Raw genomic sequence first — 14,828 nt, forward strand, 5'->3', positions numbered from 1 at the left:
TGGCTGTGGGTTTGTCATAAATAGCTCCTATTATTTTGAGATATGTCCCATCAATACCTAATTTATTGAGAGTTTTTAGCATGAAGGGCTGTTGAATTTTGTTAAAGGCCTTTTATGCATCTATTGAGATAATCATGTGGTTTTTGTCTTTGGTTCTGTTTATATGCTGGATTACGTTTATTGATTTGCATATGTTGAACTAGCCTAAGCAAAGCAGTTTTATCTTTCACAAAGTCATTCACATTTATGATAAGTAATAGAACATGGGAAGTACATCTGGATATTGGGATTTGCATTTTTGTCAGGAGTCCTTCTTAAATAATTATATAAGAGTTCTTATAGTTAACACGGTAAGGAAGAAAACAGTGGATTTTACTGTTAACAGAGGGGTGTTAGATTTTTATAGTCTCAGGCCATATCTCATTATCAAAACCAAAAGCATAAGTGGGAATTAAGTTGGTGCTTTGTATGCTTCCCTTGGTTGTGAAAGTTAGCATCAGTAGTGATAGGTAATACCTTTTGCCTAGATTAAGCCAATGAAGTTTCTCAATTTCTGCAGCCCTGCGTTCCTTCTCTTGGGTGCAGCTTCAGTTGGTTCTGCTACCACCAAGACTTCCTCTGGCCTCTGTGGTTCTAAAATAATTCTGATTTAGTCTTTCCATTTCCCCTCAGCTGAAATATGACAGTTAATCTGTTTGAGAATGATTGATGTTCATATGTGTGGCATTTTGCCTTTGAAATGGAAATTTAAAAATGAATGAAGTTCTGTTTGATTTGAAATCTGACAGGTTTTTTTGTCTTTTCTTAGGTATGGTGTGGTGGACTTTCTTTGAGTACTGGGATGCAGGTTCCAAGTGCTGTGAGAACACTTCAGAAAAGTGAAAATGGAATGACTGGTTCAGCTAGCAGCCTGAACAATGTTGTTACTCAATAGTGTCCACCCAGAATACGTTTACCCTCCGTCTTGATTGGGTGGCTTTTTCTGTGCAGTTACTAATCACAGGAATTTGTGAGTAGTGAAAATCAGGTTTGCTGTGTTCTGCTTTGAGGCCTGGAATCTGTTATCATTAAACACCTAGTACGAAGCATTTGCAGGAACCTACTGTGCAGTATCATAGAAGCAAGCAGATACCAAGCAAAAAACTGATGATTGAAGAGTAAATGGGGGAAAAGGCAGTGTTTAATTAACATAAAAGCTGATTTTTATATTTCTTGGATTACTTTGACTCTTCTAATGTTTAATTACATATGGTAACCCTAAGGCCTGGGGAGAAAAGCTTTTAAATCTTGCCTTCTTTCTTCTGTACTTTGTCTTTTTAAAATCTCATTACTATCTATTATTTAGTTCTAACACAGAAGCTTTAAAAATACATAGTCATCTAAGGTTTTCTAAAAATTGAAATCATATGTTGGGAATGGTAAAAAGGTTTTCAAATGGTTTATTTTTCCTCTTTTATAAATAAGTTTTACAAAATTATCCTCTTTTGTTTATTGACTAGATTGTATATAATTTTCTTTTTTCCAAAATATTGTGATAAGAAATTTCTAGACACAACACCTTAAAATCACCCAAATTTTCAGTTTTTTACCTACTGCACTAACAATGGCAAGGGGGGTATTCTTTATATGTTGCCTTGTTTAACTACAGTTCTTTTCATTCCATCACTTTAGGTGATGGGTAAGATTTTTAAAAGCCTTATATTTTTTGATTTTGTTGTCTAGTTTAATCCTACCTTTAGTAGTTGTGTTTGGTAAAATTCCCACTTGAATGTGGCACTGATAATAATTATGCTGATTTTTAACATCTCTTATAGGAATGAAAGTTTGTTAAAGTTACATAGAGGATTGAAAAACGTGTATCACTCAATTTTTATCTAAGAAGGATAGGTTATAAAGAGAGGTACCTAAATACTCAAATAATGTATATATTCTTTTTCATAACATATGGAATGCTTTAAGGAATTGTTTTGAAAAAAATCTGCGTATCTTTGACTTAATTGGCACATGAGTTTTTCAAGCAGCCATTCATTCAGAGGTTTGTTTTCTCTCAGTCCTTTTGCTACATTCACTTTCTTTTCAAAGAAATGTTAATTATTACAAAAATTGACATAGATATCTTTCCCAAACTTAGAGTAAAACCCATGGTTAAGTGGAACATAACTATTCTTAAAAAGTCAATTATAATTTGTAACTCACGTCCTTTGAGCTAAACTAAGTTAAAATTACAGTATTTAATAATTCTTTGGGCATTTTTAAGAGGTCTGAATTTGTATTTTTCTTAATTTTTGAAACTTTTCATTTCTCTTGTTGACTTTTTTTCATTCTCATTTAAAATATATTGTGCTATGATAACCAACCTTCTTCCAAGGAGTGACCATTACTGCCTGCATTTGAGTTGCTTTCTGCATACAGACTTGTGTAATAGTATTAATAGTAGCTCATTCTCTCTAAAAATTTACTGTTTACTGATAGGATGTTTTGTTCCCTTGATAAAACAAATGTAAATGAGGAATTTTATTTGAATTGGAATATTGTTTTTCCAGAGGACATTCATATCTGCACTATTATCTGATGACATGTTGGTAATTTTAAAGACTGCAAGGCAGTTTAGAGAATGAAGTAAACCAATAGATACTCTTTTGATTCTCCAAAGAATTATAATTTTGGTTTTTGTTCCTCAGAGAGAATTTGAAAGAAATTTTCAGATGTTCTGTTCCCTATAGAGGTCCTATTCCAGGATCTAAATAAATGGCAATTTATAATTCCCTTCATAGACTCAAACCTGAAAGCAGAAATTTTTAGTAGTTGAGTTGCTTTAAGTGAATTTTAGCAAATATGACACAGAAAAGGTCAGATGCTGTTGTATAAAATTTTTTACTACGGTGTCTTATATAATTCTTTCTTCTCATTAATTCAGTGCCTTTTTCCTCTAAGCATACTCTTGGTCCATGCCCCATGCAGTGTCAACTGATGTTTAAGCTACAGAGCATTGTTATAGTGGTGAGGGCCCTCTGTTGCAGGGGCATGGGGAAATGCATATATCAATCAGGGGCTGGAGGAGTGTACATGATTCTTGTGTTCATGTTGTCATTTGAAACTCTTCACATAAAATTTTCTAATATTCATTTGGAAAACCTCTCCACTGGAGAGGTTTCATCTCTGAGAGGTTTTGTAGTAATAGTGTAAGTTCAGTAAACCCACAGTCCAAATTCTCATCACATGTATTACTTGATATTAAATTTTCAATTATTACTTCAAAATAAGAATCTGAGGATTTCTTCTTACTGGCCTTCTTAAAGGTCTCTAAAACTAAAGAACAAGATGTGGTTTTTTGTTTAAGATGTTTTTAGTTTATTTGTTGTTAAGTTAAACTGGAGAAAGTTTGTCATCCTCATTTTCAAACTGAAAACTAATCAGATATAGTGCCTATTTAGTCTCAAAATAAGGTAACTATTAACGTGATTATACTATATAATATTCTCAGTTACATTTGAATTTAAAAATATTGAGCTCTTGCTCAATTTAATACATTGTAAAAAGTATTAAATCCTTTGAAACATCTTTTGTTGCTTATTTAGTTTTTGTTTCCACAGGTCAAACATGATTGCTTTCTATAAAAGAAATGCTTGAGAGGTTGACTATAATGGATATATCACAGGTGTAAAACAGTTGTTTTATAAAAACGTGCATTTAGTATGGCATTCTCTTTTAGCAACTGAATTCCATACCAGTTTTATTAAGCTGGATATAGAAATGAAGGAGCTGCCTTAAGCACTTTAGAAAAAGAATTTTTTTACAATTCATTTTGACTCTCATGGCTGACCATGTCATTATGTCTTTAAATTTTGGTGAATATGTAGATACCAACCATTAATAACTAATGCACACAGAAATTTAATATACAGCAATTCTTTGAATGTTCCAGGTGTAGGTAAACTAACTGAAAGTATTAAGGACATACCTGTCTATACATGAGTTTCATTGATGGTATCTGTATCATCTTGACAAATCGTGAACTGCTGCTGTACAGCTAGACTTTGCCTATTTACTCCGTTCTGCAAACAGTAATTTTTCCCTGTGTTATGAAAAGAGACATATTGGCTTGCTTTAATTTACTTATTTATGAAATTAAAGCATGAATAATATGTATAATTTGATTTTTTTGTGGCTGATCCTTGGCAGTATAAATGATAAATGTAAACGTAATGGAATCTTTTAATTAGGCTAAGATATGCTATTTCATAACTTATGTAGGATGATTAATTTTTATCTATATACTTTGTCCATAAAATTATAATTGTTTATGTAATTTTATTGTTTCTTATGGAAACAATTGGAAAAGTATACGGAAAATGATTATTTCAAAGAATATTTATTTAAAGAGGAAAGTGTAGACTTCTTACTATAAAATATGTGATTCCAGGCTTAAGAAATTGATTATATTTTAAAATAATTATTTTTTTAAAAACATAATTTGTTTTTAAAAGATCAGTCTCCATTCATTGGCTAATTCATACAGCAAATATTTGAGTGTTTGTGATATGGCAGTAAAAATGTGATTACTTTGTATGTACATTAACCAAAACCAGTGAAGTTTGACGGACTGTGCATATAGTTTTGCAGCTTTTGAGTAGTGTGACAGAGTTTGCCTCTTAAAAATGTTTTGCTAATAAGTCAGAAGTTTAAAATGTGTTATAGTTTGCTAAAAAAAAATCAAATTAACTGCATATAAAATGGTTCACTTTTATATAGTCACATGTAATGGGTCTGAAAAAGTTTCTTCTTTGATTATGTAGTTACTCTAGATACATTCTTTTAGGGAAGTGTATGGTCAACATATATTTACTCGGTATACAGATAACCACAAAGTTGTTATTTTTAACCAAAATATACATTTCATAATGTTGGCACTGGAGTATTATAAGAGATCATGAATGTTTCCTTAATTATCATGGCAAGATTACCTCACGTTCGGTATAGTTTAGTTTTGTGTGTATCTTACAGTATGCATGTTCTGAAATTATTTGTGATCCTGATATGTCACATATAATAGCTTTGTTACCTGGAGTATTTGATTAACCTAAACAGTTTAAGCATTTCGAATTAGTTGGAGTTTAAATGGATTACATTTGGTGTATATTGTCTTCATTGAAAAGATATTGTTGGATATGCCACATCAAAGTTAGCACTGACTTATAAATAAATACCAGAATTTGCCAGAGTACACTTTTCTCTTCAGATGACTCAATTATTAAATACAAGAATATTTGTTATTTCTGGGTCAATATAAGGTACTGACTTCTGATGCATAATCATTTAAGCTATGTGAGTTTAAACTGGTATCTTTTCTTAGTGGTACCCATTCAGTGTAAGCTGGTCCATGGGAATGGACATGTAGAGGATTTCACAGTATGTAGAGCAGAAGGCAGGTGAATGTGTTTGCTTTGGCTTGGAGCTTATTAAGTTTTGACTAGGGTTAAAATAAGTCAAATAGTAAGTGGTAAAACACATTTTTGTTAGTACTGGAACTTTTTGGAGAACATAAGGGCTATGAGAATGCATATTTTTTTTTAACATTTCCTATATACCTAAGGTACCAAAGCACTGAGTCTAATTTACCTATTAAGGGAGACTCTTTAAAATCAACTTTATAACTAATTCATACTATAAGACAGATAATAGCTAAAGTTTTGGAATAATTTATATTAAAAGCCACAAGTCTTAAAAATCCCTGGATATGACATAAAAAGGATTTTGGCTTCTTTTTTGAAGTATTTAACATTAATCACCTTAGCTCTACCATATACTAGATCTGTGACCACTACACAAATTGTTTATCATCTTTGGGTCTCTATTGCCTTATTTATAAAATAAGTGTAAGTTGTTTGGTCTACCTCACAGGGCTGTTGTGAGAAAATAAAATGAAATGGAGTATGTGAAATTGCTTCAGCAACAGTAAAGTGCTATGTAAATGTAAAGTGTTCTTTTTAGCTAATAATGGATTTAAGTGTTTGGATAATTCTAGATGCATTTACTTTGATAAAGCGTGTGCTTAAAGTGGTATCACCAGTGATTTCAAATATGATTTAAAAAAAATAAAACCCCAATTAAAATGTTCTTTAATATATTCATTTAATTTGTGCATGACTTGTGGCCTTTTTGTATTTTCTCAAGCCTATTACTCTAGAGCTGTAAAAGCTCTTGCACAGCATTGTTGTGTCAGTGTAGAATAGTGGCATAAATAAATGAATTAAGCTACATTTCCATGCAGGCATTTGCACTTCGAAGTTAGGGCTGCCCAGTGCCACATGCAAAGAGTGAATTTGGTCTAAACAGTTCTTTCCAAACAACCAAATGGCTGGGAAGTTTGTTGTCACGGATAAATGATATAAAATGTAACCACTGAACATTTGACAACTTTGTTGCATTGTCATTTTTAAAAAAAGATGAAGCATTTCAAAATCTTGTTAACCTGGTTATCTCTTGGTATCTCTCCTGACATATTTGTTTTGCTTTAAATTGGATTAAATGGTTTACAGGTTATCTGAATCTACAGATTTAGTATGTCTATTATCTGGACATGGTTTTGCTGTGCAGTTGTGATAATAAAAATTCTAATTCCTCAGGTTTGGCCTTTAAGTTATAGCTGAAGACCTTTAATGAACTACTTATGATGCACTCAGTGCCGCACAATAGTGTTTTAAGAAGCACATGGCCTCATTTTCCTTAGAAACAAGACAAAGCGTTTTAAAAAAAATTTTTTTCACTTTAAAATAGGGTATTCAAAGTGGAGTAACTTGTATTTTGAAATGATTTTGTGTTCTGTATAGAATGTCCCAGTTAAGATTTTACAGAAGCACCTGGAATATCTCATTAAAAATTTAAAAACTCTTTTCTTGTTCTCTTTTGCTTCATTGTTTGATTTTATTAACTTTTATTTAAGTATAAATACAATATGCTGTTGGGGATGAGAATATAAAAAAAGTCATAGTTCCTTTGCCTAAAAAGCTTAACATTTTAGAACACTACTGTTCAACAGAATTTTATGCAATTATGAAAAGTTATTTGTGCAGTCCAATACAGTAGTGACTGGCCATAGGCAGCTACTGAGCACTTTATATGTGACTACATAGAGTTGCGTATTGCTAATAGCCACTGTTTTGAACAGTGTACCTACAGATGGAAAATGAAACATGCTACATTAGTAACTATAATATTACTTATGAATTTGGTTTCTTTGGATCTTGCCACATGTTGGGTTACATTTTGGTAGATGGTAACTAAGAGTCAGAATCAGAACCTAAACCTTTTTAAAATTCTTGTTCTAACTTGAAAACAGTTTAGAAGAAAAAAAATCAGTGAGACTGCAGCTCCTGTAACTAAGAAGTTATGTAAGAAGAATGAAAGGAGACTGGATAGTCTTGAGTCACAGGAAGAAGAATGGACAAAGATTGATCGATAAACCACTATAGAAGATGGAGAGTGAATGGGTGCAGCATTTCTGGAGAACAATTTTAGCAATGTTAAGATTTTTAAATGCACATGCTCCTTAATTTCCTTTATAAGTATTTCTCTTACATATATACTCAGAAAAAGCCAATGTTCATTGCAGCATTACCATAGCTAATAGTAGCAACCTAATTATTAATTGAAGACCTACAAATTTGGATGGACTTGGAGGTAAATTCCTTTTCCTTTTTTGGTAGCAAGGCACAGAACTGGTTCAAAAGGCCCAAGTTGCCTCAACAAAAGAATGTGATAACAGAATTTTGAAGGCTCCCCTTTTCTAACTTGCTACACCAGCAAACTACCATTATTAAGTATTGGTCTAGATACTATATATTCTGCACATTCCCCTCCCCAATAAATGTTATATAGACCATTATGACAATTGGCTTAACTAGAACCTTTTCCTTGGTATACCAGTTCATTTGTGCCTGGCTGGGAGTTCTGTGGCATAAGAGCTCAGGATATTATGTGTGCTCTACTATTCTGCCCAAGCTTTTCCTTACTAAACCCCATTTTACATTTATACTGCATGGTGTATTCGTATTTATTTATTTATTTTTGCACAAGGTCAGCACAAGAGCAGATGGTTAGATTGTGGTATTTCTATGTGATCCTACACAGCTGTTAAAGGATATGCTGTTAATGGAAGTGTATTCATGATATTAGACAGAAAAAAGTCATCCAGCAATATATACATGATGATACCACGGGTGTGTGCATGCACGTATACTTGGGTAAGAGGGGACCCTGACCTGATCACCACACACTCTTGCTGTGCTTCTCTTCATGGCATGAAAAATTGAGGAGCCAAGGGATTATGCCTACTTGGAATGCATGTTTCTTTACCCACTTATATACTATGTTATTGAAACAGTCTTTTGTTGTCTGAGATAACACCTGGAGTTCTTGTCCTACCTCCACGACGATGATGGAGCACGGACACAAAGGTGAGGTTAGAGTGAAAGTTTAATAAGGTGAAAGAAGAAAGCTCTCTGCCAGCAGAGAGGGGGTCCCGAACCAGAGTGCCCACCATGAGGCTGGGGTCCAGGTTTTTATGGACGGAAGGGGAAGGAATGTGCTTAGTCTGTGGGCTGTCTTGGCGAATGCGTGACTCGGCTTGGCCCGGGACCAGTCAGGAGGTTAAATGATTCATAGATGCTGCTTAGCTTGGCCCAGGACCTATCAGAAGCTGAAGTGAAGGTGTGGCCGAGGACCAATCGGACTGAGGTGATGATACACAGCAGCTGGACTTACAGTCCTAATAAAGGAAAGTAGAGCGCCCATAGGAACTTAACAGAGCCCACTGTGCCCATGCCTACAAAAGGAGAATAAACTTTTCCTGGGAACCTGCTGACAATACAAAGGACAAAGGCATTTCTGTGCCAGGCCTTGTTCCCTTATCTGAGTGAGCTGGAGGTTTGTGCAAGTTTTTATCCAAATGGGCTGTAGGTTTTTCCATCTGTGCAGTCATGGGCATGTCTCCAGGCACAACACCCTGTGCTAGTTCCCTTATTGGTGCCTGCAGCTTTTTTCCCAGGCTGCTTTTTATATTATCTGGGGATGAGGCACTGACTCATGGGCCAGGGGCTCTCCAGAACCCTTCTCTTGTTACCTACCTAAGGTAAGCTAACTAACCGGTTCCCCACACTCTTGCTGTGCCTCTCTTCATGGGATGAAAAATTGAGGAGCCAAGGGACTATGCCTACTTGGAATCCATGTTCCTACCCACAGAATTCTATACTATGTTATCAGCCAGAACCCCAGGATTCCTTGCCTTATCAGCCTGAAGCTTGCTTCCAGGATATGTGCGGGCCTTTTGTCCAAATCCATCCTGAAAAAAGACTACTACAGATGTATATACCCCTATGGCTGGCAGTTTGTGGGAAGTACAGATGAAGCTTGGATGTGCAGACTGAGTTGTCCACATGCATGCATGATAGGCCCCTGTGGCAGGCTTAAGCTAGAAGTAAAAAGAGACCCAGGGGATCAGGGAAGGGCAGGCCAACCTAGCATCATTTTCTAGTACACTTCTGAAGAATCTGCGAATCGCATATTTGAACATAGATTTCTGTTCCTTGAGAATATATGTTAAAGTAGAAGAGTATAACATTTTATTTGTTGGTTAACGCTCAGCTATTTAGACACTGAAAATATGTCAGGGTTGGCTTTCATTTGTATTCTTGGCCCAGACCCTACAAATGTTAGGAGTCTGCCAGGATCCTTACATGTGTGCACAGCTGAGTGGTTTATAGAACATGAATATTTACTTGTAAGAGAGGCTGTTTTTATGCATCATTGTACCCCCTCTTTCAACTGTATTTGCTATCCAGATTAAAGCATACTGACTGATGTTTGCCATGAGCTGAGGGCTCACATTTGACCTTTCAGTATGCTTGATAAGTAACACTGCCACCAGTTGAGTTGTATATTTACCTTCAGTTATGTTTGTTCCCAAACCTGCTTATGCAGGTGGTAGTCACTGTTGTAGTCATATAAGTATGTAAACCAATTATATAAATATATAAACCAATATAAATATGAAATGAGTATGAAAAGGTACTTATAAGAAAAGTAGGGGAACCATTAGAGATGAAGAGTTTAAAAAGTTGCAAAGTTAGTTGTGGCCAAAGTAATTGTGATAGGGGAAGATTTTTAAAAATAAATTCCAGGACTCCAAATGTATATTCCTTCACTTGTATCTTTAAGTTCCTGGTCCATTTTACAGAAACAGAAACTACAAATGATGGATGATGCATTATGTCTATGGTTTTGTAAGAAAAACAGTGAGATACTCTAATCAGTTGGTCCATACTTAAAATGAACTTAGTTCAAAACAGAAGATTGGCCATTGTAACCCTCTACTGAAACTGCCTTTTTAAAAAGGTTTATTCAGAACTAGATTTGTTATACACTTGAAACGTATTTATTTCTAAGAACCTGATAATTTTTCCCTTTTCCTGTTACTTTTAATTATAATTTCCAAATATACAGAAAAGTAGAAAGCCAGTGCTTTGTGCTCATCACCTAATCAATTGTTAACATTTTGCCATGTTTGTGCCATCTATTTTGTTTTAAAATGTCACCTGTAAGTATGCTGTATGCCTCCATGATGGCTTTTAAAAACAGCCACATTCTGTTAACATTCTTAGCAAAATTAACAGTAATTCTGTACTATTATCTAATGGATCAGTCCATACTAAAATTTCAGTTGTCTCAAAAATACCTTTTTACAGTTAGCTTGTTCAAATCAGGATCCAGACAGGGTCCACACATTGTACTCTGTTACATCTCTTAAATCTTTGATTTTACAGTAGTTCCCTCTGCTTTTAAATGCCATTTATGAAAAAAACTGAGGAATTTGTCTGGTAGGATGTCCCGTTTTCTGAATTTAGTTGCTTCTCTATATCGTGTGTTAGATCTAGACTTTGAGTAAATGCAGGTTCAATTTTTAGGCAAGAATCCTTCACCCAGGTGTGGCTGTGTACTTTCTATCACATCAGGAAGTACATAATATATGCTTGTCCCAAATTTAGTGAGATTAAGATCAGTGGGTTCAGGTAGTGCCAGTCTATTATAAAGTTCCCCATCAACCTTTCACCTTAATTTTATCATCTATTGATTTTGCCTTTTCGATTATTTTATTAGGAGTTGCAAAATCGTGATTGTTTTATCATTCTCCATTTATTAGCTGGAACTCTTGTAAGTATTTTGGTTACACTAAAATTCAGTTCATACAAGAAAGGCAGGATAAATGCTTGATGTTTTCCCTTATCAAGTTTTAGAATATTTAATCTTCAACCTGGCAACCTTCAATCACGACTGAATTTTATTTTTTAAGGAGTCATTATAAACTCAAGACTTTTTATATTTGATGTGTTTCAATCAATAGCAAGTATGTGATGCTCAAGTTTTCCCATGTCCCATCACGTTAGCACCTGTGTTAATGATGCCATTAAGCTTTGATAACTTACTTCCTCTTGGTGTAAACTTCCACTTTTTTTTATTAACCTACTAAGTACCTACCCGTTCTGAGTGCATTGGATGGGAGGACTTCAACAGTAAGCTTCTATGTACATAGGAAATTTCTGGAAAGAAAAATAAAAAGTTGGTAAAAGTCAACCTCTAGGAAGTGAGGAAGATTTTTCTTGCTTTTCTTTCTGTACTGATAGAATTAAAAACAAAGCTTAGAAAACAAATATATGATGGGAGTATTTTCCGTTTTGTAGAAATAAATTATAATTACAGTAACTGGTTTAGTGATTTATGGTCTTCAAAAATTTATAACAAGATTAATATCTGAGCCTTAACAACCATGTTTTGGATTACACCGTTAAAAGAACCAAAGTGGGAGGATCGCTTGAGGCCACGAGTTCGAGACCAGCCTGGGCAAGATGGTGAGGACGCCCTCCCCCCCCCAACCCCGCCACCCCCCGCCCTGCTAGCCCCCAACGTCTCTACAAAAAAAGAAAAGAAAAAAGTTAATCAGGTCCAAAATTGTATCCAGCCTTAAACTGGAGGGCAACAGGTCGCTGAATCTTGAATGTCATAAAGGCACCTCAACTTCATGAGCAATAGTGAACGCAGCTGCTATTTTCCACTCTATCCCCTATCTCTACTAATTGTATCCAAACCAAACTTCAGGGAGTTATGCTGAATCCCTCTAGCAAAGCACACGCACTAAAAAAATCACTCGTTTATCAGAAGTTCACATTTAACGGGCTTGGAAAACAGCTCAGCTGCTGCCTCCAGTTCATCGTCCGCTGTCGAAAGCGTTTGAGAACTTTTCTTAAACTCTCAGATTGCCTCAGGGCGCTGCTGTAGTTGTCAATTAGGCAAGAGATAAAAGAGGGCTTTGGCTAAGTGGCTAGATTATAAAAGCGAGGAATCGCCAGGGCTCAGTGAACTTCTAGCGGTGAGGATGCGACAAGAGTCACAAGAAAGCCGAGGCTGAGGCTGGACCTTGGGAACCCCCCAGCAGGAACCAAGCCAGCCTCCGCCGCTCAGCACTTGACGGCCGCTTTTGCAGCGGTTGCTGTGAGTGCCGTAAAGCGGAGCGGCTGCAGCTGCTGTTGAGTGAGGTAAGGTATGGGAGGCTCAGGTCGGTACCCGGGGATGGGTGGGCGCCTTCAGACAGGTGCCGCTGGTGACTCGGGTGCCCTTAGCGGGCATCCTCCAGCATTCTGGGCACCTGCCTACTCCTTGGTGGGGAGGCCGGCCACAGGCTGAGCGCGCTCCGGGCTGGGTACTCCTCAGTCAGTCCACGAGCATAGCGTGGCAGACTTCCACTTGACCAGTCCTTCCCGCACTTCTGGGCGTGTCATCAGGTAAAATCTTAATCCTCGGACAGATGAAAGGTTGGAGGACGATCGAGACTCTTGTAGTAGCCGGGTTAGTGTAGTGACCCCTGACCTCAGGTGATCCGTCCGCGTTGGCCTCCCGAAGTGCTGAAATTACAGGCGTGAGCCACCGCGCCCGGCCTGAAGTTTACAATTTCTCAGTTAACATGAGGTAAGCCACATTTCTCTTGGCTTCAGTTTTGTCAGATGTGGGAAAAAAAAAAGGACCTAGATGATATATCAGATTCTTTATGCTTTTGAAGATAGCACGTTTCCAGTCAGTAAAAATCAAGCTGTGAACAAAAGACAAAGTGAATAATAGAGCAGTATATTAGAAATTGGGCAGATGGAAGCCCAGTAGAAAAGGCTGTGTTTGAGCTAGACTCTGAGGATGAATAGGTTGAACGATTTGAAACCATCTCTGTTGGGCCATGGACAAAGATATCAAATGCAGGAATAAGCATTTATATTTTAGCGATTCTATTTGTGGACATATGTTTAGTGAGGGTAGAGGATTTGGGAAGGCTGGCATTGAATGATGAAAGAACTCTTAGTGGAAAGGAGGTGCAGGGTGTTCTGACAAGGAATAAGAAAGGAACCGGGGAAATGCCGAAAGAACAATACGCAAGACTTGATTTCTTGGATCTGGGTGATGATATTTTTAATCTGCGTTTCTAAAAAGTAAGTTTAAGTGCTGTTGGCAAAAATGGGAATTCTGTTGAATTCCATCATGCGATAGTGTACTGGGAATAAAGTGATGTAGATGGTAGAGTGCTGATGTTGCCAATAACTAGCCTCTTGGCTGTCATTTAATTCTTCTAGAGCCTATTCTCCATAAGGTGATGTTGGGCCAGCTGATCTCTCTTCTCTAAAACCTGTAAAACTAGAAACTGTGAGAATGGAGAGCTAGTTACTTTCTTCTGGACGGGGAGAGGAAGATAGTTGACAGAGAATAAAATTGTTAATTTTGGGGCTGGATGCAGTGGCTCACGCCTGTAATCCCAGCACTTTGGGAGGCTGAGGCGAGTGGATCACCTGAGGCCAGGAGTTGGAGACCAGCCTGGCCAACATGGTGAAACCCTATCTCTACTAAAAATACAACAAATTAGCCGGGTGTGGTGGCGGGCGCCAGTAATCCCAGCTACTCCTGAGGCTGAGGCAGGAGAATCGCTTGAACTTGGGAGGCAGAGGTTGCAGTGAGCCAAGATCAGGCCACTGCACTCCGGTCTGGGCAACAAGAGCGAAACTCTGTCTCAAAAAAAAAAAGTTAATTTTGAACATGTTAAATTTGAGGTGAGGTGCAGGAAATAGAGTTGAAAATATAGGAAGATAGAGTTCATGGACTGTAATTTAAATAGTGTTTTCTCTCACAGGTGGTAGTTAAAATCTTGAGAATGGATTTGCTTTCAGGGAGAGATTGTAGAGAGAGTAACTATAGGCCATACCCATAGAGAGGAGGTTGGAGAAATTATTGAAGGAGGCATGTGGATCTCAGAGCTAAGAGCAAGGAAGGAGTTCTTTTTAAAAAAGTTACATATAGTTGTAGATTCTCAGGGGCCCAGTGTTGTTATTAAACTAATTTAACAGCATTTACAGCAAATAATAAGCACCTACTTCTGGGAATTCTGGCAGAAAATAAATAATTCAAGTAGATATAATCTCCACTGCCTAATTGTCTACCCAGAAGTGGTATCATTTACATATTTATTTATTCAACAAATATTTATATGTTTCAAGCACTGCTGGTTCTAGGGATATAACGACGAGCAAGGTAGACATTGTTCTTATCCTCCCTGCATGTAAAGCCCTTAGCATCTACATCGGTGCTTTTCAAATTTTAATGTACATGTGAATCATCTGAAGATTTTATTAAAATGTAGATTATGAATCAGTACATGGGGGCTGAAAATTCTGTATTGCTAACAAGCTCCAATGTGATACTGATGTTCTTAGGACCATACTTTTAAGTGACAAGAATCTAGA

General features: G+C 36.5%; 2 protein-coding genes and 1 long non-coding RNA gene across 17 annotated transcripts in view; 2 read left to right on the forward strand and 1 right to left on the reverse strand.

Annotated features, from left to right (window-relative positions):
• The window catches only part of FSD1L (fibronectin type III and SPRY domain containing 1 like), a 97,722-nt gene extending 92,503 nt beyond the window's left edge, over window positions 1–5,219 (forward strand). For all 6 annotated transcript variants that reach the window (XM_054500368.2, XM_054500369.2, XM_054500370.2 and 3 more), the window contains one exon: window positions 809–5,219. In XM_054500368.2, coding sequence (XP_054356343.1) covers window positions 809–934 — 126 coding nt within the window. In that variant the 3' untranslated portion in view covers window positions 935–5,219. The remainder of the gene's footprint in view (window positions 1–808) is intronic.
• Window positions 5,220–8,457: 3,238 nt separating this feature from the next.
• Window positions 8,458–12,728, reverse strand: LOC129043624 (uncharacterized). Its single transcript, XR_008504484.1, has 3 exons — window positions 12,188–12,728; window positions 11,533–11,594; window positions 8,458–8,767 (listed from the first exon to the last, which is right to left on the reverse strand). It is a non-coding gene; the product is annotated as an uncharacterized LOC129043624 (long non-coding RNA).
• The window catches only part of FKTN (fukutin), a 98,005-nt gene continuing 95,424 nt past the window's right edge, over window positions 12,248–14,828 (forward strand). For 4 of the 10 annotated variants that reach the window (XM_063649779.1, XM_063649778.1, XM_063649782.1 and 1 more), the window contains exon 1: window positions 12,248–12,587. The gene's annotated coding sequence lies outside the window, so the exon portion shown is untranslated. The other 6 variants (XM_063649780.1, XM_063649775.1, XM_063649781.1 and 3 more) reach the window with 4 other exon arrangements.

Source organism: Pongo pygmaeus, chromosome 13 (assembly GCF_028885625.2).
Source record: "Pongo pygmaeus isolate AG05252 chromosome 13, NHGRI_mPonPyg2-v2.0_pri, whole genome shotgun sequence".
NCBI classification, from domain to species: domain Eukaryota; kingdom Metazoa; phylum Chordata; class Mammalia; order Primates; family Hominidae; genus Pongo; species Pongo pygmaeus.